We start from the raw sequence: 17,829 nt of genomic DNA, 5'->3' as shown, positions 1-17,829 counted from the left end.
TGCGCGGAAGGTAGGACACGGCCGCCCGCACATGTGCAGACCCGCAAACATGGATGCCCCCAGGGAGACTGAGGCTGCGAGTAAACGCGGTCGCCACAGGCACCAATGAGGGTAAACCCTTTACGACGGGACCCGATGGTCCTGGCAACCTTGCCTCCTCACCTAGGTAAGCGGCAGTGGTGTAACACCAGTCCCAGCAAGAAAACGTGAAAGCCGTCCTAGATGCACCTACACCCAAGACCAAGAGAGACCTTGCGGCATTGCTAGGATTGATTGGTCATTACCGTAGGTTTATCCCACATTTTTGAGATAGAACAGTGAGATTGACAGACAAATTAAGAAATGCAGAACCCTGGAACCGCAGAAAATGTGTTGGACTGATGAGGACGATGCATATTACAATAACCTGAAACAAACCTTATGCCAAAATCCAATACTAAAAGTAGTAGACTTCTCAAAAGAATTCATATTGAAGGACGATGCCTCCCTCACAGGGTTAGGAGCAGTATTATCGCAAATATCCGATGGATTAGGACACCCCATCCTATTCACTGGTCATAAACTCTTCCCACGTGAGAATAACTACTCTGTGTTGGAATTAGGGCCCCTTGCCATCAAATGAGCAATTATCCATCTGAGGTACTACCTTCTAGGGAGAAAGTTCACACTTGTCATCGACCACTCACCTTTGGTATGGATAAGTCAATGAAAGGACTGTAACCCTTGAGTCATGCGATAATTCTTAGACCTGAAAACCTACTGTTTCACCATAGAACACCGAAAAGGTATACAAGGGGGAATGTTTATTTCCTTTCCCAGTTTCCCTGTGAAATAGATGCAGCTACAGCACATAGGGGAAGGGTATGTGAGAAACCAAAGGGTGTCTCACCTACTAGTCCCCAGGGATCGATCTCTCTCTCTCTTTCAGGTGGCCAGGGCACAGCAATCGCCTTTGGATCCAGACCCTGGGGGTGGACCAGTGTGGGAGGATAACCTGGGTGAGGGTTCTTCTGTGAGTGGGGGTGAGGCGACAGATAGGTGAGATGTGGTATTCCCCTCTTTCCTCTTCACCTAACCAATTGTATTTCATAGGATTCTCTGATGTCCCAACTCCCCCCTTTCTACACAAACACTGGGCCGAGGAAGAGGCTGACTGAGACTAAAGAGGCTAATCCTTACATATCGCAATGGATATGTCCCGCTAAAATCGGGTCAGGCAAAGTCAGGCACTTGACTGTAAGTGCATACAGCTGACACCAATTAGCTCTCCTCACATGGATAAAAGGCGGAACATAGAGACAACACTCTGAGCAAGGTGGAACACGAGTAAGAGCAGAACTTCCGAGGCGAAGGCGAACAGACGGACCCGAGGGATGAGAGCAACATGCCGAGGACCCCAACTGTTCCCTGCAGGAGGTCGTTGTCTGCAAAAGGCTCTGAAAGACACGTGAAGAAGGCCAAATCTCAAACAATTAGGCTGCATTGTGTTTCAAGGACGCCAGTGACCCTCCCGGGTGAACGGCAGAGATGGAGAGGCTAGGCCAAGCCTGTGGTACTAACCTTGACTCGTAAATTGGGAAACTATAAAAGCAAGAAAGAAACGACACAGCCGGTGAGTTGGCAAGCGACATGAAAGACCAGTGTGTGTTAAGGAAAGACTGAAGTTGCAACATGGCACAAGTGAAGTGAAGTGTGGTTGAGGCACGAAGAAAGGCAGACCTGTGAATGAACTTTGAAGTAAGGATAGCTGTGGAACTAGCGATACTGACTAACAGAGTGGTCCGGCGAAAGGAAGTAGCCCACTCGAAAGTCTCTGTGAAAGGTAAAACGTTTGTAGCAATAAAGAGAATGAACTGTAAAAGCGAAGTGATAAAAATTAACTCAGAGAAAAGGGGAGGGTAAAAAGGTGAACTTTGGCGTTTATGACTGTCACGACTTGGGGAAGATGGCGGTTTTGGAACCGATGGAAACGTTGTCCACCATTGATGTTTCCATCACGTTCCTCGCAGCGTCGTGTGCAGGTCTAGTTTTCTTGTTGATACGCGTCTGACGCCGGTCGGTTTTTTTCCCCACTTCCGGCTCTCGGACGCGTTGCAACATCTATTGGTACTGCCGCTTGCTGTTGCCCGCGCTCCCTGCTCTAGCTTCGAGCTTCACTTCTGCCCGCCCTCCTTCCCTTCCTTGTTGTTTCTCTCTCTCTCTCTGTGTTTCCTCCTATCCTCCTTGCTATCCTCTGTCCAGTTTCCCGTTCCCTCCGTTCCTTCCGTCTTCCGTTTCTTTTCTCTGGTTCCGACTTCGTATTCTTTCCTTCCCGTCTCTTTGCCTTCTGCCCCTCTGCATCTTTGTTCCTGACTTCCCGTGTACCGACTCCTGGCCTGCCTTTGGATTGCTCTGCCTTACCCATTGCCTTTGTTATCCTCTCGTGTGTACCAGACTTGCGCCTGTCCCCGAATTGCTTCTTCCTGATCCTTCAGAACTACGTTCTGTTCAAAGTGCCATTCTCTCCAGCCGTCTACAGTTTCAGCAGAATACTCACGTTGGGCCACCTTTCTCCAGTTCCTTCGCCCGGTGTCAGTATTGGTCCACCAGACTCCTCACGTGGATTATACTTCAGAGTCGACCCGGAACCCAGCAACAACATTGAATTCCGTGGAGACTCCATTGGGGTTTTTGTGCCTCTGGCTTTTTCCCCGCATTTGGGTACCGCGGAGGATTGCCCACAGCCCACCTATAAGGTGACACTGTGGCGTCCTTCCACGACCGCCCCTATCTACATAAAAAAAAGGAGAAATCCGGACCAAGAGGAATAAAGAAGCCGGCACTCAGGTGGAAGAGTAGAGGTGAGGAGGAAGGGGAGGTGGGAGAGACGGAGTCCTCAGTGGAAGAAGAGGATATTACTGACCAGCCTGACCATGACATAGAATGACCCAGACCAAGAAGCACTGGGGAAAACACCACAAGAGTGTTGAACTATGTTAGGTGGAAGTGGTCCCACAGAGATCTGTGGAGAAAACCATGCACATTCGAAAGACTTCAGCATCAAGAAACGGTCCAAGCCCTCTGAGGCAGACCATAAGTGTAATAAGATAGGGCAACGGAACCTGGAAACTTTAATAAAGGTTTTACAAATTGCACCTTGTGTGTCAGTGTCATACTTGCGATACCATGCCTCCCTTACAGTATTCACAAATTGCCTGATCCCCAATATAGTTAGGTAAGTGATAATTTCTGTGCATCGTTCTCCCCCTCACGTCAGGCCCCTTGTAATATCTTATCCAAGTCCTTCCTCCTCAGCGACTGATGGACTGAAAAAAAAAATGTACAATTCACTTTGTGCATTGTTCAATTGCATAGTTCTTGTTCAATCCTGTGTTTGGTTTATTCTTGAAAAGGTAGGTCTGTGCTACTCTGGACAATGTCAGATTGTCAAGACGGGGGTGATGGATCAACACAGGCATTGTCCTGAAGATCAGGCTTCTGGAGATGGACGTCTGGGGAGAAAGTTCCAACAACAGAGAATCACAAAAATCCACAAATCATAAAAGAAATGGCACAAGGGGGGAGTATGTTTACCTCTGTCTGAATGTTTGTAACATGTGACCAATTAGAGAAGACGAATTTGGGTTTTTAATCTTAAAAATAGCATTTGCGCGCATGAAGCAAGATGACATCAGGTCCAACCATGTTGGTCCAATCAGGTATTTGTTTTGTTCCTCAATTTGCCCATTGACATATCTTTGATCCATGAATTTGGTAGCAAATGCCGTATATCGTAGCTACTCACACTTTACATTATGTGTCTGCTTTGCTAAACCCCTGCCTGGACCTTAAAAGTATAAAGAGCGAAGAAGGCATTAGGCTCAGGCCCAAAGTGGGTAGCACATGGAAAGCAAAGGGGGCAGTGTAACAGTACAAAAAACATGCAATTTCTGTAGCACACCATCGCTTTACACAACATTAGAAGGTTACAAAAATAAAACCAACTTAGTTTGAGATTCACCTTTCTTAGCCTCCATGTCTGGAACGTTGAGACATACGTTTTCCGATTGCTCACCATAGACAGCCCAGAACTTTGATATTCCCCTAGCAGTTATGCATTGAGTGTCACCCTTTTCAGGGGTTTTTACTTTGGTGATACACGCATCGATGTAGCAGTCCTCTTCATCAACCTGGGTGAGACAAAACATATCGTTTTAGTATGCTTTGTTCCTTTTAGACTTCAGTAACAGTATGCAATGTTTAATGGTTTTTTATTGGTAGATTAAGCTAAACATAACATTTTGAAGAACGTTGTATAAAACACTACTGTAAGCAGGTGACTGTGCAACCTGTTTCTAACACACATAGGGGCTCTAGCCTAAACAGCGGGCCTCATTTATAAACCGCTTGATTATTAAGTTCAATCGTGAAAATTCATATGTTTAAAAGTATAACTTTTTGGAAAATGACGTGGTTAAGATCAGACAAGATTATTTAGTGAAATCATTTTTAAGTAGCAAGTTATAGGGCTTTCCAGAAGTGCAATGTTTCTAAGATGGTTTAGGGGAGAATTTACTATAGATAGTTCTCCCAAAGGAAAGGAGCCTCCCAGAGAGAAGCTTGTTAGTTCGATAGATTCTCACATACCGAAAATCTTTCACTGGAATTTTGTTTTTTAAACATATTTTAGGAATGCTACTAACAATCAGTACTGTACCGATCGAATTTGGTGCAACACAAAAGCCAGGTCACCACATCCCTCACAGCATAAATCAAAGAACTCTACACCTGCACAACCCGCTTGCATGCCACCATGCTAGGCAATGTACCCTAGCACCATAGGCACACAAGTCTCCCATCTGGACACACATGCCCTCCACAAAGCCCCGCACACAATACCTGGGTACTTGCGTACTGCACAATCAACACAGCAGCTTGCATTTTCCCTCCCATTCAGTTCCCCCAGACCTCTTTGAGGCCATGCAATGGCAGCGGTTTGTGTCATAAATCCCAGTAACATAACATGAAAAAAGAAAGGTCAGTTAGTTCCACCAGGATATAAATGCTGGATGGTGGCAAGGTGCCGTACTGCGTTAGTGCCCAAAATCTACCAGGGCCGTTCAGGCAAGATAACCTTTGGACCAGTGAACTAGTCTCCCATATACCCTACCCCTCCTAAATAAAGTATACCACACATGGATAGTTTATGAATACTTTTCAGTGGAATTAATAAAGTATGCCATTATATTTTCACTTGTGTGTAATTGTCACACCAATGTAATCATCATACGCAAGTCAAACCAAAAAACATGATGCCAATTATCTTTATTTCATCCTTCGCAATGAGTTACTAACTAGGTCGGATCTATAATTCAGCAGTACAATAACCTTACATTGTTCTTCTCTCTCATCCCCTTGTCTTGGCCCAAGGGGGTAGGAGAGACCTTCCTCTTCTGGGTCCATATTACACCCCTGATGATCAACCCTACTTTGCGGGTGTAAATGGGATGGTCCTTCTCCTGCACTCTGGTCAGCCTTATATTTGCCCAACTTGTGCTTGGACTGGTCTTGGTTGCCAATGAGGGCCTCCAGCGTCTCCAGTCTATCCTGTAGTGGCTTAACCCCTGCGAGACTGCCTGCACTAGGGAGTCCCCTAGGAACCTTTTAAAACTGAGGGTTAGGTCAGCATCTTCCTCACAGAAGAACTCCTCTTCTCCCTCTTGTTCCTCGAAGATCATCTCACCCTCTTCTTGGCTCGCCTCCTCCTGTGTGCCCTCGCTCCAGGAGTCAGCCATAATCCCACTAGGCACTGTGTCCTCCACCTTGTGATGCTACTAATTGGCAGTGACAACTGTTGTATGTGTGCACTGATCTAGCAGCAATGTTCAATATATCTTTTTTCACTCCAATACGATATTTTGGTATTTGCTTTTTTCTCGTTCCCCACTAAATGAGCTTTTTGTACTGCTCTACATTTATCTGTGATGGTAAGTGGCTGATCAGCACGCTGTCCACCATGTATTTGAACCAAATTAGCTTTTAAAAGCTCCCGCCGTGCTCCGAGATGCACAGAATCGAAATACCGGCTCAGAAGTACCTTTGCTCTCAACAGAAGGTTTTTTTCTTTCATGATTTACGTCAGAATGCCGGGCCGCGTCATCAGGGGGATGCACACGGTACACCGAACAAGTTACACCAAATGTGTCATCCGATTCCTAAATATGGAGAAGTGAGCCGGCTACTCGGGGTGAGCGGCGTTGCCCACAGACCCAGCTCGCATCTTCTGTCCCCAATATCCACGCACCCCCGCTGACTTATCGGTGCGACCGTGTGATACGGCTTTGAAAGCCACGACTCAACGAGACAGTATAAAATGAACAATACGCCCTGCACGCCGTCTCCAAATAATGCAGGTAAAATGAAGAGCCTGTGCTGGGCAGCAAAACACCTGCACGCATATAATGATAAAAAATGACCGTGCTGGTAGGTAGCCATGAGACAACAGCAATGCTAGGTGCTACAATAGTGCACATAATAATATCAATGTTACGGAACTGAAACAAAGTGTAATTATCTTGCTGGAAGCAGCAAAAAGAAGAGGAAGGGACCAGGAGGCAGGATGTCGCATGGGAGAGCCTGGAGGGTCCTGAATGGCTGGAGTTTTGTGCAGAAACTACCAGAGCAAGGGAAACCTCATGGCAAATGGTATTCTATCTGGAATAGTTTCTGGTTTGGTAATATAAAAAAAGTTTGTTTTGAGATTTGAAGACTCTGTATAGTAGCATCAAAGAAGTGTAAGCATAATGCTCGCCTCCGTGCTTGACCCAATCCTCTAGACCAAGTCTGGTCAGCTTGGCTGCAAAGTAAGAAAATAGAATGTTATTCATTTTGGCTCAGTTATGCAAATCCAGCTCACCTTTCCAGGTCTAGGTACAGAATTTCAGAGTTTGAAGTTGTATCCCATCACGTATGCAGAGACATTCCGACCTCTTGGTGCAAGGTAAACAGAGATGAAAAGGTTGCACATTAAAATTATTTTGCATCTTCTGTAGGGCTGCTGGGTTGGCATAAACTCTCAGCTTATTACCATACCTCGCCATGGTCATAGACATTGCTTTATGTATCTTAAGCACTGTGTCAAGAGATCTAAAGTGACAGGCTGCAGCATATCCCAAGTGGGGATGGGTTTCTGGACAACATTTGAGGTGGACGCCATTAACGATCTGCAATCTCCATATTGGTTTAATGGAATGCGCTTGTTGACCACATACGGGACATTTGCAGAAGCAATTTAAAGTTCCTCCTCCAAGCTAGAGGGGGACATGGATGAATTTACTACCTCGCCTGCACTATTACCCGTGAAGAGTGGTGTTAGCTAGTCTCCTGGCAAAAACATAACTGACTGTTAGGTCAGTGTGCAAAGCCACAAACAGGAGCTAAATGCCCAGATTCAGAAGTGTTTCCCAAAGCTGCCGCTTACTACACAGTCAACAGATTATGCTCAAATTCAAGAATTCTAGGTATAATGCAATCTGGGGTATCAGACTGATAAAGGCTGCAAATTACATAGTTCAGGGTGTGCTAAAAGTCAGCCATCTCACACTTTAAATATGTCTAATTAAAGAATGGGTTACACTATCCCTGCCCCTTTCAAATGACCCTGCAGCAAGCCCATTTTGACAACGAACACCAGGGCATCAGGACACTTTCTGATGTCGTTTCTACAGAAATGTTGGAAATGATCTGTCGTGAGACGGGAGTAACAGAATATCTGTACACAAACGGATGAGGTATAACCATTTTTATATTACAATCAACATAGAGTAAAGGGCATATGAACAAGGAGGTCAACATAAGCAAGTCAGGTCTACTTGGGACTGGTGAACCCATAACAGAAAACCTCTCCCAACCACAAGGTCTACCCTACAGAATCGAGTGGCCAAGAGTTGGCGTGGATAATCCCTTGTCTCAATAGGGTGGGTCGGTCACCTTAGGCCATCTTGGTATAGTCTGGCATCCTTGGCGTAAGGTTACACCAGATCTTTATTTCCTCTTCACAAGTACCTAAGCAACACAATAAGGAGGGTAATAAAGGAAAAAAAGGGTCAGGATGGAAAGTTTATCTAAATCAAGTGAGGGTGTATTATAATTGGACAGAGTCCTAAATCCAATGTCTAGTTTTTTAATTAGATTACAAGTTCCTGTACCGTATGCATCCAGTAAAGCATTCTTCAGTTAATTCACAGTCTCAGGGTAGTTTTAAGTGCAATGTTTGTCTCGACCTTTGTCTTGTCTTTTCCGTATCAGAGGATCCAGTTATCAAGTAGTTTCCTGTGATGCCGTCGCCTTTACACTCTAAGTGGGCAAGCCTGTACTGTTACCTCTGCTACCCTAGGGATCTATGGATATTTTACCAAGGCAAGACCTGCAGCTTCTCCTCTTGCCATAGGGGCTAGATAGAGTAGGCTTTCCACCCACCAAATCTGGGCATTAGTTGGGCTTCAGTAATTCTAGTCCTCTTCCCCCAACCAAGATCTTCTCAGACAATGCAAACTTTTTTACTTGGGTCTGGTTGTATCTAGCTGGAACCCCCAGCAAGCTCTTCTCCAGCTTTTCCTTTCAAGGCCTGGCTCCTGTCAGCCATTGGGTACTGACTTCTAGCAGGCTCTTCAACGTGACCTTCCCTTTCAGACTGGCGGGTTATAAAAGATGGCTCAATTGACTTACCCACCTTATTTTCAGAATCTTTCCTACTAATTAGCCCATTTGGCTTGGACAATGTAGGTTTAACCCCTCAGTGCTCCTACAACTCTCAGTTCAGTGTTCTAGAGGCTTATGCTTCTAGTTAGGCTATGCTAGTATCTGTCCAAATGAGTGCTCTGGTTCATGGATCAGTTTCCCTATTAGCAGGTTCACTTGTGATAGGTCCTACCCTAGGTGCTCCACCACTTCTCCAAGTGCCAGGCCTTAAGTTTCACTTGACATGTGTTAGGAGTGTTTCAATAATTGGAATGAGTCAATGATCCTGCCCCTATGGTCTGAGATGACAAAAGGCCTGCATTCACATTTAGAGATCAGGCAGCAGCGACACTGCGGCACACAGACCACGCATTCTCGATTCTCTGTTTGGAAGGGAAAGCGTTTTCCTGCTCTTAAGAGTCCTACCACAGAGTTAAAGCTCAATCTATTTGGGGCCTCATCACGACTTTGGCGGTAACCCTTAAATCCGGCGGTAGCGCTATTACCGCCGGATTTAAGGGTCCGCCAAATCAGGGCTTCGGCGGATTTCGCCCCAGCTCAGAGCTGGGGGGAAATCCGCCGAAAATTCGCGCTATTACCGCCGGCAGGAAATCCGCCGGCGGTATTAGCGCGAAGATTCCCCATTGGGCCCAAAGGGGAATGGGGCATTCCCGAATGGGCTCAGTGGGGAATGGGGACTTACATTACCGCCGAACTCGTGATCCGGCGCTATTAGCGCCGGGGACTTCAGCGGTAGGGCTAATACCACCCGCGCTAATAGCGTTACCGTTACCGCCCAAGTCGTGATGAGGCCCTATAGGTTTTCTCTTTCTACAGAATTTCGATTTGGCTTGCGTTGCATTCCATGATCTGAGCACTAAACATGTGCTGTTTGTGATTCCATGCATGTAACTGCCTTCCTAAAGGGGGCACAAAATGCTTTCCAAATAACCGGCTTGTACTTGCTTCATGCTAAATCTTTCCTCAAGTTTATTTGCTCTGTGTTCCTTCTCCAAGGGAGTAGTTCAGACACCTAATGTTGGGCCTGCTCTTTCCTTTGTGGCATACGTTCCCCTTAGATGAGGCCATGGTTTTTCCAAGATGCAGGCAGCTTCTGCACCCTTTGGACACTAGTGTGAAGACTGGGGAGCCCGCCACATAGCACCTCCAGTGGTCGAATCACTTAGCATGTGACTTCTCCTGGTCTCAAGAGGTCTCCAGCCGCTGATGATTTGAGGGGACTTCATTGCACCATCATTTGGAGATCCTCTCAAAATGTAGTTATACGGAGCGAGCGGCTGATCCACAAGTGGAGTGGACTGATGAATTGGAGGTGGTCCGAAAATCAAGAGAATAATTAACAACACTCAGCAGAATGCTGTGCTGTAGCCCCGGTTTATCCAATCTTACATCTGCGGTGTATGCTGCTCCAGTCTGCTAGAAAGCCATATGATTTGCCCACTGGTCGTGGGCACATCCCTTTTTCAGGTCTGCTGTGTGATAAAACTAGGGGTTGCTATGGTTCTGTGGGCTGAGTTAATAAAGGGGGAGCCTCCATCTTGGAATCAGGCAGCACTTTCATGGCAGGCACTAGGCTCCTCCATGCCACCCTGTGCGTCCCCTTGGTCTACCTGGCTCCACTGCAGCTTTTCTGTTAAGATCCTTCAAACACATGCAGTTCATTCCGTCTAGTGTATAAACATGGCGATATGCCAGCGTTTTTGCATAACTGGTTCCAGACTACATGCTTGCGTGTCACCTGCCTTCAGCAAGCTCTGCTAGGCTCACAAATCCTGGCTTGCTGTCCCTACCTGGTTTTGGGCACTAGGTTCTATCCAACTAGCATCTCCAGGGTTCTGTGTTCTGGCTAAGTGAGCAGGCTGGGCACACGCGAGAAGCTCTGAGCGATTCCATGTATATATAAAACGTATCTGTGGACCTCTGGATAGTTCCTCATAGCCCCCAGACACCTGGTATCAGGACGGACGCCTTCACAGGACGGACGCCTTCATCTGTTAACTCGATGCCTTCTGGACTGCATGACAGACCTTGTTCAGCAAAGTTTACAGTCAGAAATTTTATTTTGCAACATATTCAAATAAGATATTACAATAACCAGTCAAATATCCAACAGTGGAACAAAAGTGGAGTACACAATACAACTGGACAACAACATAAATAAACGAATTAATAGATTCTAATCAGTGAAGTAAAGGGAGGAAGGGGGATAAAAAGAGTCATTTGAAAATTCCAGGTGCCACATATTGAGGTATGCATGCAAGTCAACCAGCAAACGGGAGGGAAAGAGATCCAGGTCTGGAAAAGTAGGGCAGGATGGTTTTTGCCATTGATTTCAAAAAAAGGCCAAACAGTATGAGAGATCAAGGTTACCTTTGGACTCTTAACTCTTAAATGGTTTTCCTCCTGGGTGTTGTGTGAGTTATGGGTGTTTCGGGTGTAAAGTGGGGGTCTGACTAGAATGATGCAGAGAAACGGTTTCTTGACTTCCTCTACGGGTAGGGGGATCGTTATCCGACAATAGGCCATTGAAGTCTTGGGGTTCAGGGTGTCTTTTTCATGGGAAAGAGGGAGGACACTGTGATTCCTCCAATGAAGTCATAACATCTCCCCGGTAGTTGTCTCCTCCCATGTGTGCCTCCCTAATGTAGTGGCTGCCATCCCCTGGAGTCATCACTTTTTGGACTGGCTGGGTATGGTAATCTAGAACCTCCTCCTACCCTAAATGGTGTACGTAAGCTGTGGGCCATCACCTTTGTGAGACCCACTGGGCTAAACACAGGCTAGAGGGAAGGGAAGAACTTTGTGACAAAAAGCCTGGCTGTAGGCCAGTCAGTGGGGGAATCATCTGGGCATATACATCCACAAGTCATACAAGGAGCAAAGAAAATGTTCCTCTAATAAGGAATAGATCTAATTATGAGTTGCCATTATGAATTTGTATGGCAAAATGACATCTCCAGTTGTCTTTCTTGGGGACTACAAAGAAGCAACAGCAGAATTCCTCCATCTTGTCTGTGAAAATGATCTCATTAGAACTCAACAGAAGTATCTCGTTTCACTTGGTCACCAGGTTTGATGATGGTTCACGTGAGGTTGGAGTGGAAATGCAGAGGGAGGGGGTGGGAAATGAAGTCTAAAGTCCATGCACACCATCGGAAAAAAAGAAATTAACCAGTCCCATCATCAGCTCTCAAGCAGGGAGAGATTGTGCAATTCTTCCTCACACTTGAGTTGGGTGTTCCTGTGGTTGGAGCATCTCGGACAGGATGAGCTGCTGCCTTGAGAGTTGCTACTAAATAAAGAAGCACTTCAAATATCTCAGTGTGGTCCTGCACACTCTATTCCTGTGATATCCAAGACTACAACACTGAGCCAGAAAAGGTATCAAAGGTTGAGTTTGTCACTGGGTGTCGATATTGCGGTGACAAAACCTTTTGGGGTTCTTTTCCTAATCAGAGCATGGGATCCTTTGGAATCGTCGTGACCATTCCTCCAGTCCTGGCTCCTTGCTTAGAACCCGTGGAAACCCATAAAAGATAATTTGTTGCCAGAAGCCTGTGCTTCTCTTTGATGCTGCTCTTTATGACAGCAAGTGGCTTCACTGTGTTTTTCTTTCACAAACTTCTCTTAACAGATAAAAGCATTGCAGGCTCCTGAAGCGAAGGGATGCCACCTTCTCCTGCCATCGGAAACGTTTTTGTCTAGGTCAGCCAGCCAATGGGATGCACATCCAAACCCAGATACGAGCCCCTGGCAGCTGTGTCCCCATGTGCTGCCACAGATTGACATATTTTGTGTAGCAGCATTTTGCAGTCTTGCCAGTGGGCCTGTGAGAACAAACAATAGGTGAGGTCACAGTTTCTCCTGGTATCTGAGCCGCAACTAAAGAGCCCCGACAAAGCGCAACCGACACCACGCAGAGGGCCCTAGAGTGACCCAGATCCAATCACTCCAGGCACAAGGATTGGGAGCCTGTACTGAAAAAAGCATAGCAGAATAGCTGCATGGAGCGCTAAATTAAAAGATACACGCCTGGCGCACACAAGCTTCCAGGCCCAACCATGCTGAAAACATGACTGACTTTTTGCGCCAGACTCGTATGCAAGGGAGATCCCATGCACATCGGCACATCTTTTCTGTTCCTGCTGCTATGCAACATATTCCCGAGGAGGAATACAATAAAGATTGGCAGGGGGTTGGGGGTACAGGGGGGTGGCATGGGGCAAAAGCCTGAATCCGGGACCAGTAGAAGGATAATCAAGATATGGAGAACATTAAAGTGCTTTAATAGGCATTTTACTCTCTTACATGTGGCTAGGCACTTTTCTGAACAATATATTGGAAATTAACCAATTGCTTTAATCGATTTTCATAAAATATGAGTACAAAGCGATTAGAAATATAAAGCTAAGACAATGTGAATTACATCAGAAATTGCTTTATGGAATGGGCCAATATGGAGGATTTTAAGGGTGGGGGGGTGCATGCTACCATCTTACCATGTAGTAATTGAGGAGTCAGCACCATGCATCCTTGGGACTATGCCCCTGGCATAATAAGATCAACCGTGCAGTGTTTGGTGTATGCCAGAAGAAAATGATGAAGCTCAAGGGAGAGGGAAGAGCTAGCCCTTTTTCTTTGAAACCTGAAAATCGCACAGCTGCCCGTCTCCAGCAGGCACAATGACACCTGGTGTTGCAGTGACATTTGGGTAACGTGTTCGCTTGTGCCTCTGCCTTCAGCTTGGCTGAATAGGAGACGGAGGGCTCTGGATTTTTTTGGCTCAGGCAGCAGGGGTTAACCTCAAATGAGCTAGCTCAGTTTACCAAAAAGTGCTGCCAGATTTAGGTGGAGCCTTCGCTGGCAAAGTAGCTGTTTCATAAATGTTTGTGGGGGTGTCTATGTTTGTGAAATCACATTTGAAAGGTGAATCATTACCCTTCCCAATAAAGGTTCTGGTGTGGAGCAATGACGGATACACTGGACTGGGGTGTGGTCAGCACACCTTTAGAGCATGCTTTATCCCTGGTCTCAAAGCAACTTCTGGGTCAGATACGGCATACGGTCGCCATATGTACTACTAAGAAAATACATTTTCTGCCCAGATATCTCAAGAACTAAAGTCACTGAACCAGTAGATCTATCTAGTGAGGACATGTATAGTTTTCTTCTTCCGTCTAGCCAGGGATGTATATAGCGCGTGCCTAGCTGTCTCGGAAGGTACTCTCCGCCTTCATTAGATGCAATGCAACCTGTATAGGGATTTGGGGCACTGCCTTGACCCCAAAAACATAATAGCAGTTATTTTCCAAATCAGATCGCACAGTGCTCATGAGAAGCAGATATCAGCGTAGCACGTGCAATCACTTGAGCTTGGCTTTAGCCGGGACAGTGCATTAATGGCAATTCATGGAGCCCCGACTACTAAGCTGGTAATTTTACCATGGAATTACCCATTTTATACAATTGCCAATTTGGAGGGACAAATGGGGTTTGTTACTCATGCACTTTCTAGCAGATCCATCCTGCTATGCTGTGCTATGCAAGTACATGATTTAATTCCTGATATATTTAACATATTTAGAAGAATCTCATTGGCTGTCACGTACCTCAAATTCTTCATTGTCTAACTTCACAATGTACGTAAAGTCTTCATAAATATCCGGCAACGTTACATTCGTGAACGGAGTCAGAGGATGGTAAATTTCAATTAAAACGTCCTCACCATCCATTGAAACGTCCAGTGTTGGTGGGCCAATTTTTCCTGAAATAAAAAACAAATGATGAGTCTTTCTTGAAACATTTTTCCATCTTTTCACATAGTCATGTTTTTCAATCCGTAAAAAAACGGAACATGAGCAATCAAACTGGCTACCCTACATAAATACACTGTTTGACAAAATATTGCCTTTCCTGTACCCTGGAAAACTTTCTGGAATGTAATTCCTGCCTCCCCAATGCGGATCCCTACTGTAATGCCTCCTCAAGGGAAAAGGTCACCTCCATCTTTATTTTCTTCTTTGAATCTGTCGCCTATAGCTTGGGAAGCCCATATATACCAATGTCTGTCCCCCATCGGATACAATGATGTGAACGAAGATACGTTCTAAAAGACTCCCTGCAGCATCTTAAACTGGATATCTTTGTTTAATAAAAGAAATGCTCCATTCGGGCAGAAGGCAGCCACAAAAACCTCACCTTTGTTTCCTTACTCCCAGCTCGTCTTGATGATCCCCCCCATTTATTCCTTACCATTCAATCCTTCCCTCATGATTCTCGGGAAGCCCCCGTCCTCTTCCCCTTTTGCAACCCATACCATGCCCTCTTTCTCTGCTCCGTTTTAATACTAGGGTGGTTTCTATCTTACTCCCAGTCAGGGACGTCATTTCACCTAAATGCCAGGAAGCGGAAGTGACATCACAGGACCCGTGACCACTTATGACATCACAGGAAGTGATGTCATTTGACCCCACCCCGAAGGGACATCACAGGAACGATGGAACACGATCTTTCACCCCTCGACAAAACAGGAAGTGGCATCACATAGCATTGTTTCCAAGTACACTACAAAAAATATGGTTACAATATCACTGTAAAGTGATATACATTTCATACAAGAATGGATCTCCATATGTATCGTTAATATCAGTGCGCATAAACCCATATTACCAATATCAGTGCGTATAGACCCATATTACCAAATCACTGTGAATGCAAGCAGACGTCCAAGGACAAAGGATAATGATGCGTTTTTATATAGCACTTATGCTTAAGTGCTTAACATAAAACAAATATACTTACAATATCACCCAACCTGTGTTGGTACTCGTTTATCAACCTCGGCAGGATGAAAGGCTGAGTTGACCTTGCTGGGAGTCGAACCTGCAACCTGCAGATCACACACACATTGCAGCAGCCAGTGCTCAACCCACTGAGCTATTTTACCCGCTATAGATGTCAGAAAACCAGCCACTCCAGAAACAAAGAGCCACATGCTGCTGGCCACAGCCCATGACCCTCCATTTTAAAAAATAAAAAAAAACATGTTTATTTTTCAGTTTCTTTTTTTTTTTTAGGGGTAGCAAGGGAGACCACAGGAGTAGCAAGGGAGCCTCGGGGGTTGCATTTGCGACCCCTGGCATACCTTAAATGACGTCCATGCGCCCAGTCATCCCTTTAAGTAGCATGAAGGATTACCCAGTCTTGCCTCATCACCTATCAGGCTCTCGGATTATTTTCAAAACACTTAACTAGCATCACTGGACTATGACCACCATGAATTCCCGTTCAGCTAATAAAAACACAGTCAGTATCCATGACCCTAACATTGTTTTTCTCGCATTCACATGTACCGGATTTTGGGCAACTGCACAGTAATGGTCGGCACACTGCTTCAAGAGGGGGGCAAGATTTAGGTGAGCAATAGATTGAATTTGCATGAAAGGGGGTAGCTCTTATTTAGTCAGTGACCATTCAACCCACACCAACACTTTCATTGTTTGAAAGTTTGGTCTGCAATTGTTTTTATAGACTCCTCCAGACAGACACATGATCACAGTTCAAGGGTGTTTATTGAACAATGCATTCTGTATACAGGATGGAAAAACGCCTAATCTAAACCTAAATCTAAGATGGGAGCAAGCATCAACCATCATATGAAAAATAAGGCAGTCGTAGTGGCGCTGTGTCAAAATAAAAAGGGCAAAAAGTGTTCTCAAATGATATGTCAGGATGCAGTAGCCTGGGCCTCCCATCCTTGTGTTTTGGGCACAGGGTAAAATGGGAGCTTGGAACACAATACAGACCCAGGCTTCTACAGCACGAAACAACAGTTTTAATGGTAGTTCTCAGGACCGTCGACAGACAAGTCTCGCTTCCTTAGGGGCCTGATGTGTTCAGCTAACAAAAACAAAAGTTCCTTTAACCAAAATAAAGTTCTTTAGCGTGATAATGATTCACTCACTGGGTCCCCTTCTTCTGGGCGCTGACCCGTCTCAATTGTAATCCAAAGTTCAGAAAGGGTGATGGTTTCACCCCAGGGCCCCCCTCTTCTGGGATGACCCTTTTTGTATCGTATTTCACAATGGATCACCTTTATTTTATCTATGAACGTTTGGGTTATAGCTTCACCTCCGGATCTCCCTCTTCCGGGCTCGGACCCTTCTAGACTGTCAGTTCTTGGGTGATGGTTTCATCCCTGAATCTCCCTCGTCAGACTCGGTCCCCTCTTGACTTTAACAGGATTCAATTCCACTGGTTTCTCAAAGTTCACTGCTATTGTGGGATTCACTTCCCTTTCTCTCCCTGTGCTTGAAGATCAATGTCTTTCGATTGTACAGGGATCTTGCTTGACCCTCTGTATAACCACCTTGACATATTTCGTTGGCCCTTCTACGGCTTTCTGGTATTCGTAGTTTCTCTCATATGGGGCTCGACCAAAGCGTTTTGCTTTTAGCACCCACGTGGTGTGGTTTTTCCCTCTGCAGCTGTTCTCCCCTTAATAATTTTTACAGTTCACTACACAGTTTGTTAGACTTGGTTCAAACTTGACACTTTGCACCTTTCATTCAACACAGCCCGGTTCTTATCGATTCTCCCCTCGACTCCCTGGCTGTGATGAACCGCTTGGCTTTTGGCTTTCCTGGAATGTAGGCCGCTTCCCTCACTTCTGCTTAGTGGCATAGGCTTCCCCTGTGAACTGTTGACATCTGCTGCAAGACACTCATGCTATTGTTCGCAGCCTTAGGCTCTCCTCCATGAAGGTTTTGTGGGCCTGGGATGAAAAGGGCAAGGTCGCTTCTCTCCTTGCCACCCTCTCGATTCCTGCTGCCTTTCTCCTTCTCATGAACTGCCGTGCGGTAGCCATCTCGTTGTGCTGTCTGCCGTGCTCGCCTTCCTCGTACTGTGCTCTCTGGCTCCACCTTTTATCCCTGTGGGGAAGGGAAAGGGCCATCAGGTGTGTGTGATTCTGATCAATCGCCTGACTTTGCCTAACCCTTGTTTTGGGACATGTCAGTTACACAGCTCTAGTGTTGGTCCATTGTCCTTTGTGTTGTGCAAAAGTGTATGTGTTGGAAAGGGGGGGCAGTG

General features: G+C 45.8%; 1 protein-coding gene across 2 annotated transcripts in view; it reads right to left on the bottom strand.

Annotated features, from left to right (window-relative positions):
* IFNGR1 (interferon gamma receptor 1) overlaps positions 1–17,829 on the bottom strand; it is a 385,004-nt gene that overhangs the window by 63,733 nt on the left and 303,442 nt on the right. For both annotated transcript variants that reach the window (XM_069608140.1, XM_069608141.1), the window contains 2 exons: positions 14,349–14,503; positions 4,001–4,169 (listed from right to left, as the gene is read on the bottom strand). In XM_069608140.1, the coding sequence (XP_069464241.1) occupies positions 4,001–4,169; positions 14,349–14,503 (324 nt within the window). The remainder of the gene's footprint in view (positions 1–4,000; positions 4,170–14,348; positions 14,504–17,829) is intronic.

Source organism: Ambystoma mexicanum, chromosome 4q, assembly GCF_040938575.1.
Source record: "Ambystoma mexicanum isolate Mex_15411 chromosome 4q, UKY_AmexF1_1, whole genome shotgun sequence".
NCBI classification, from domain to species: Eukaryota; Metazoa; Chordata; class Amphibia; order Caudata; family Ambystomatidae; genus Ambystoma; species Ambystoma mexicanum.
The sequence above is the reverse complement of the archived record's forward strand: the minus strand, read 5'-3'. Positions and strand labels throughout refer to the sequence as shown.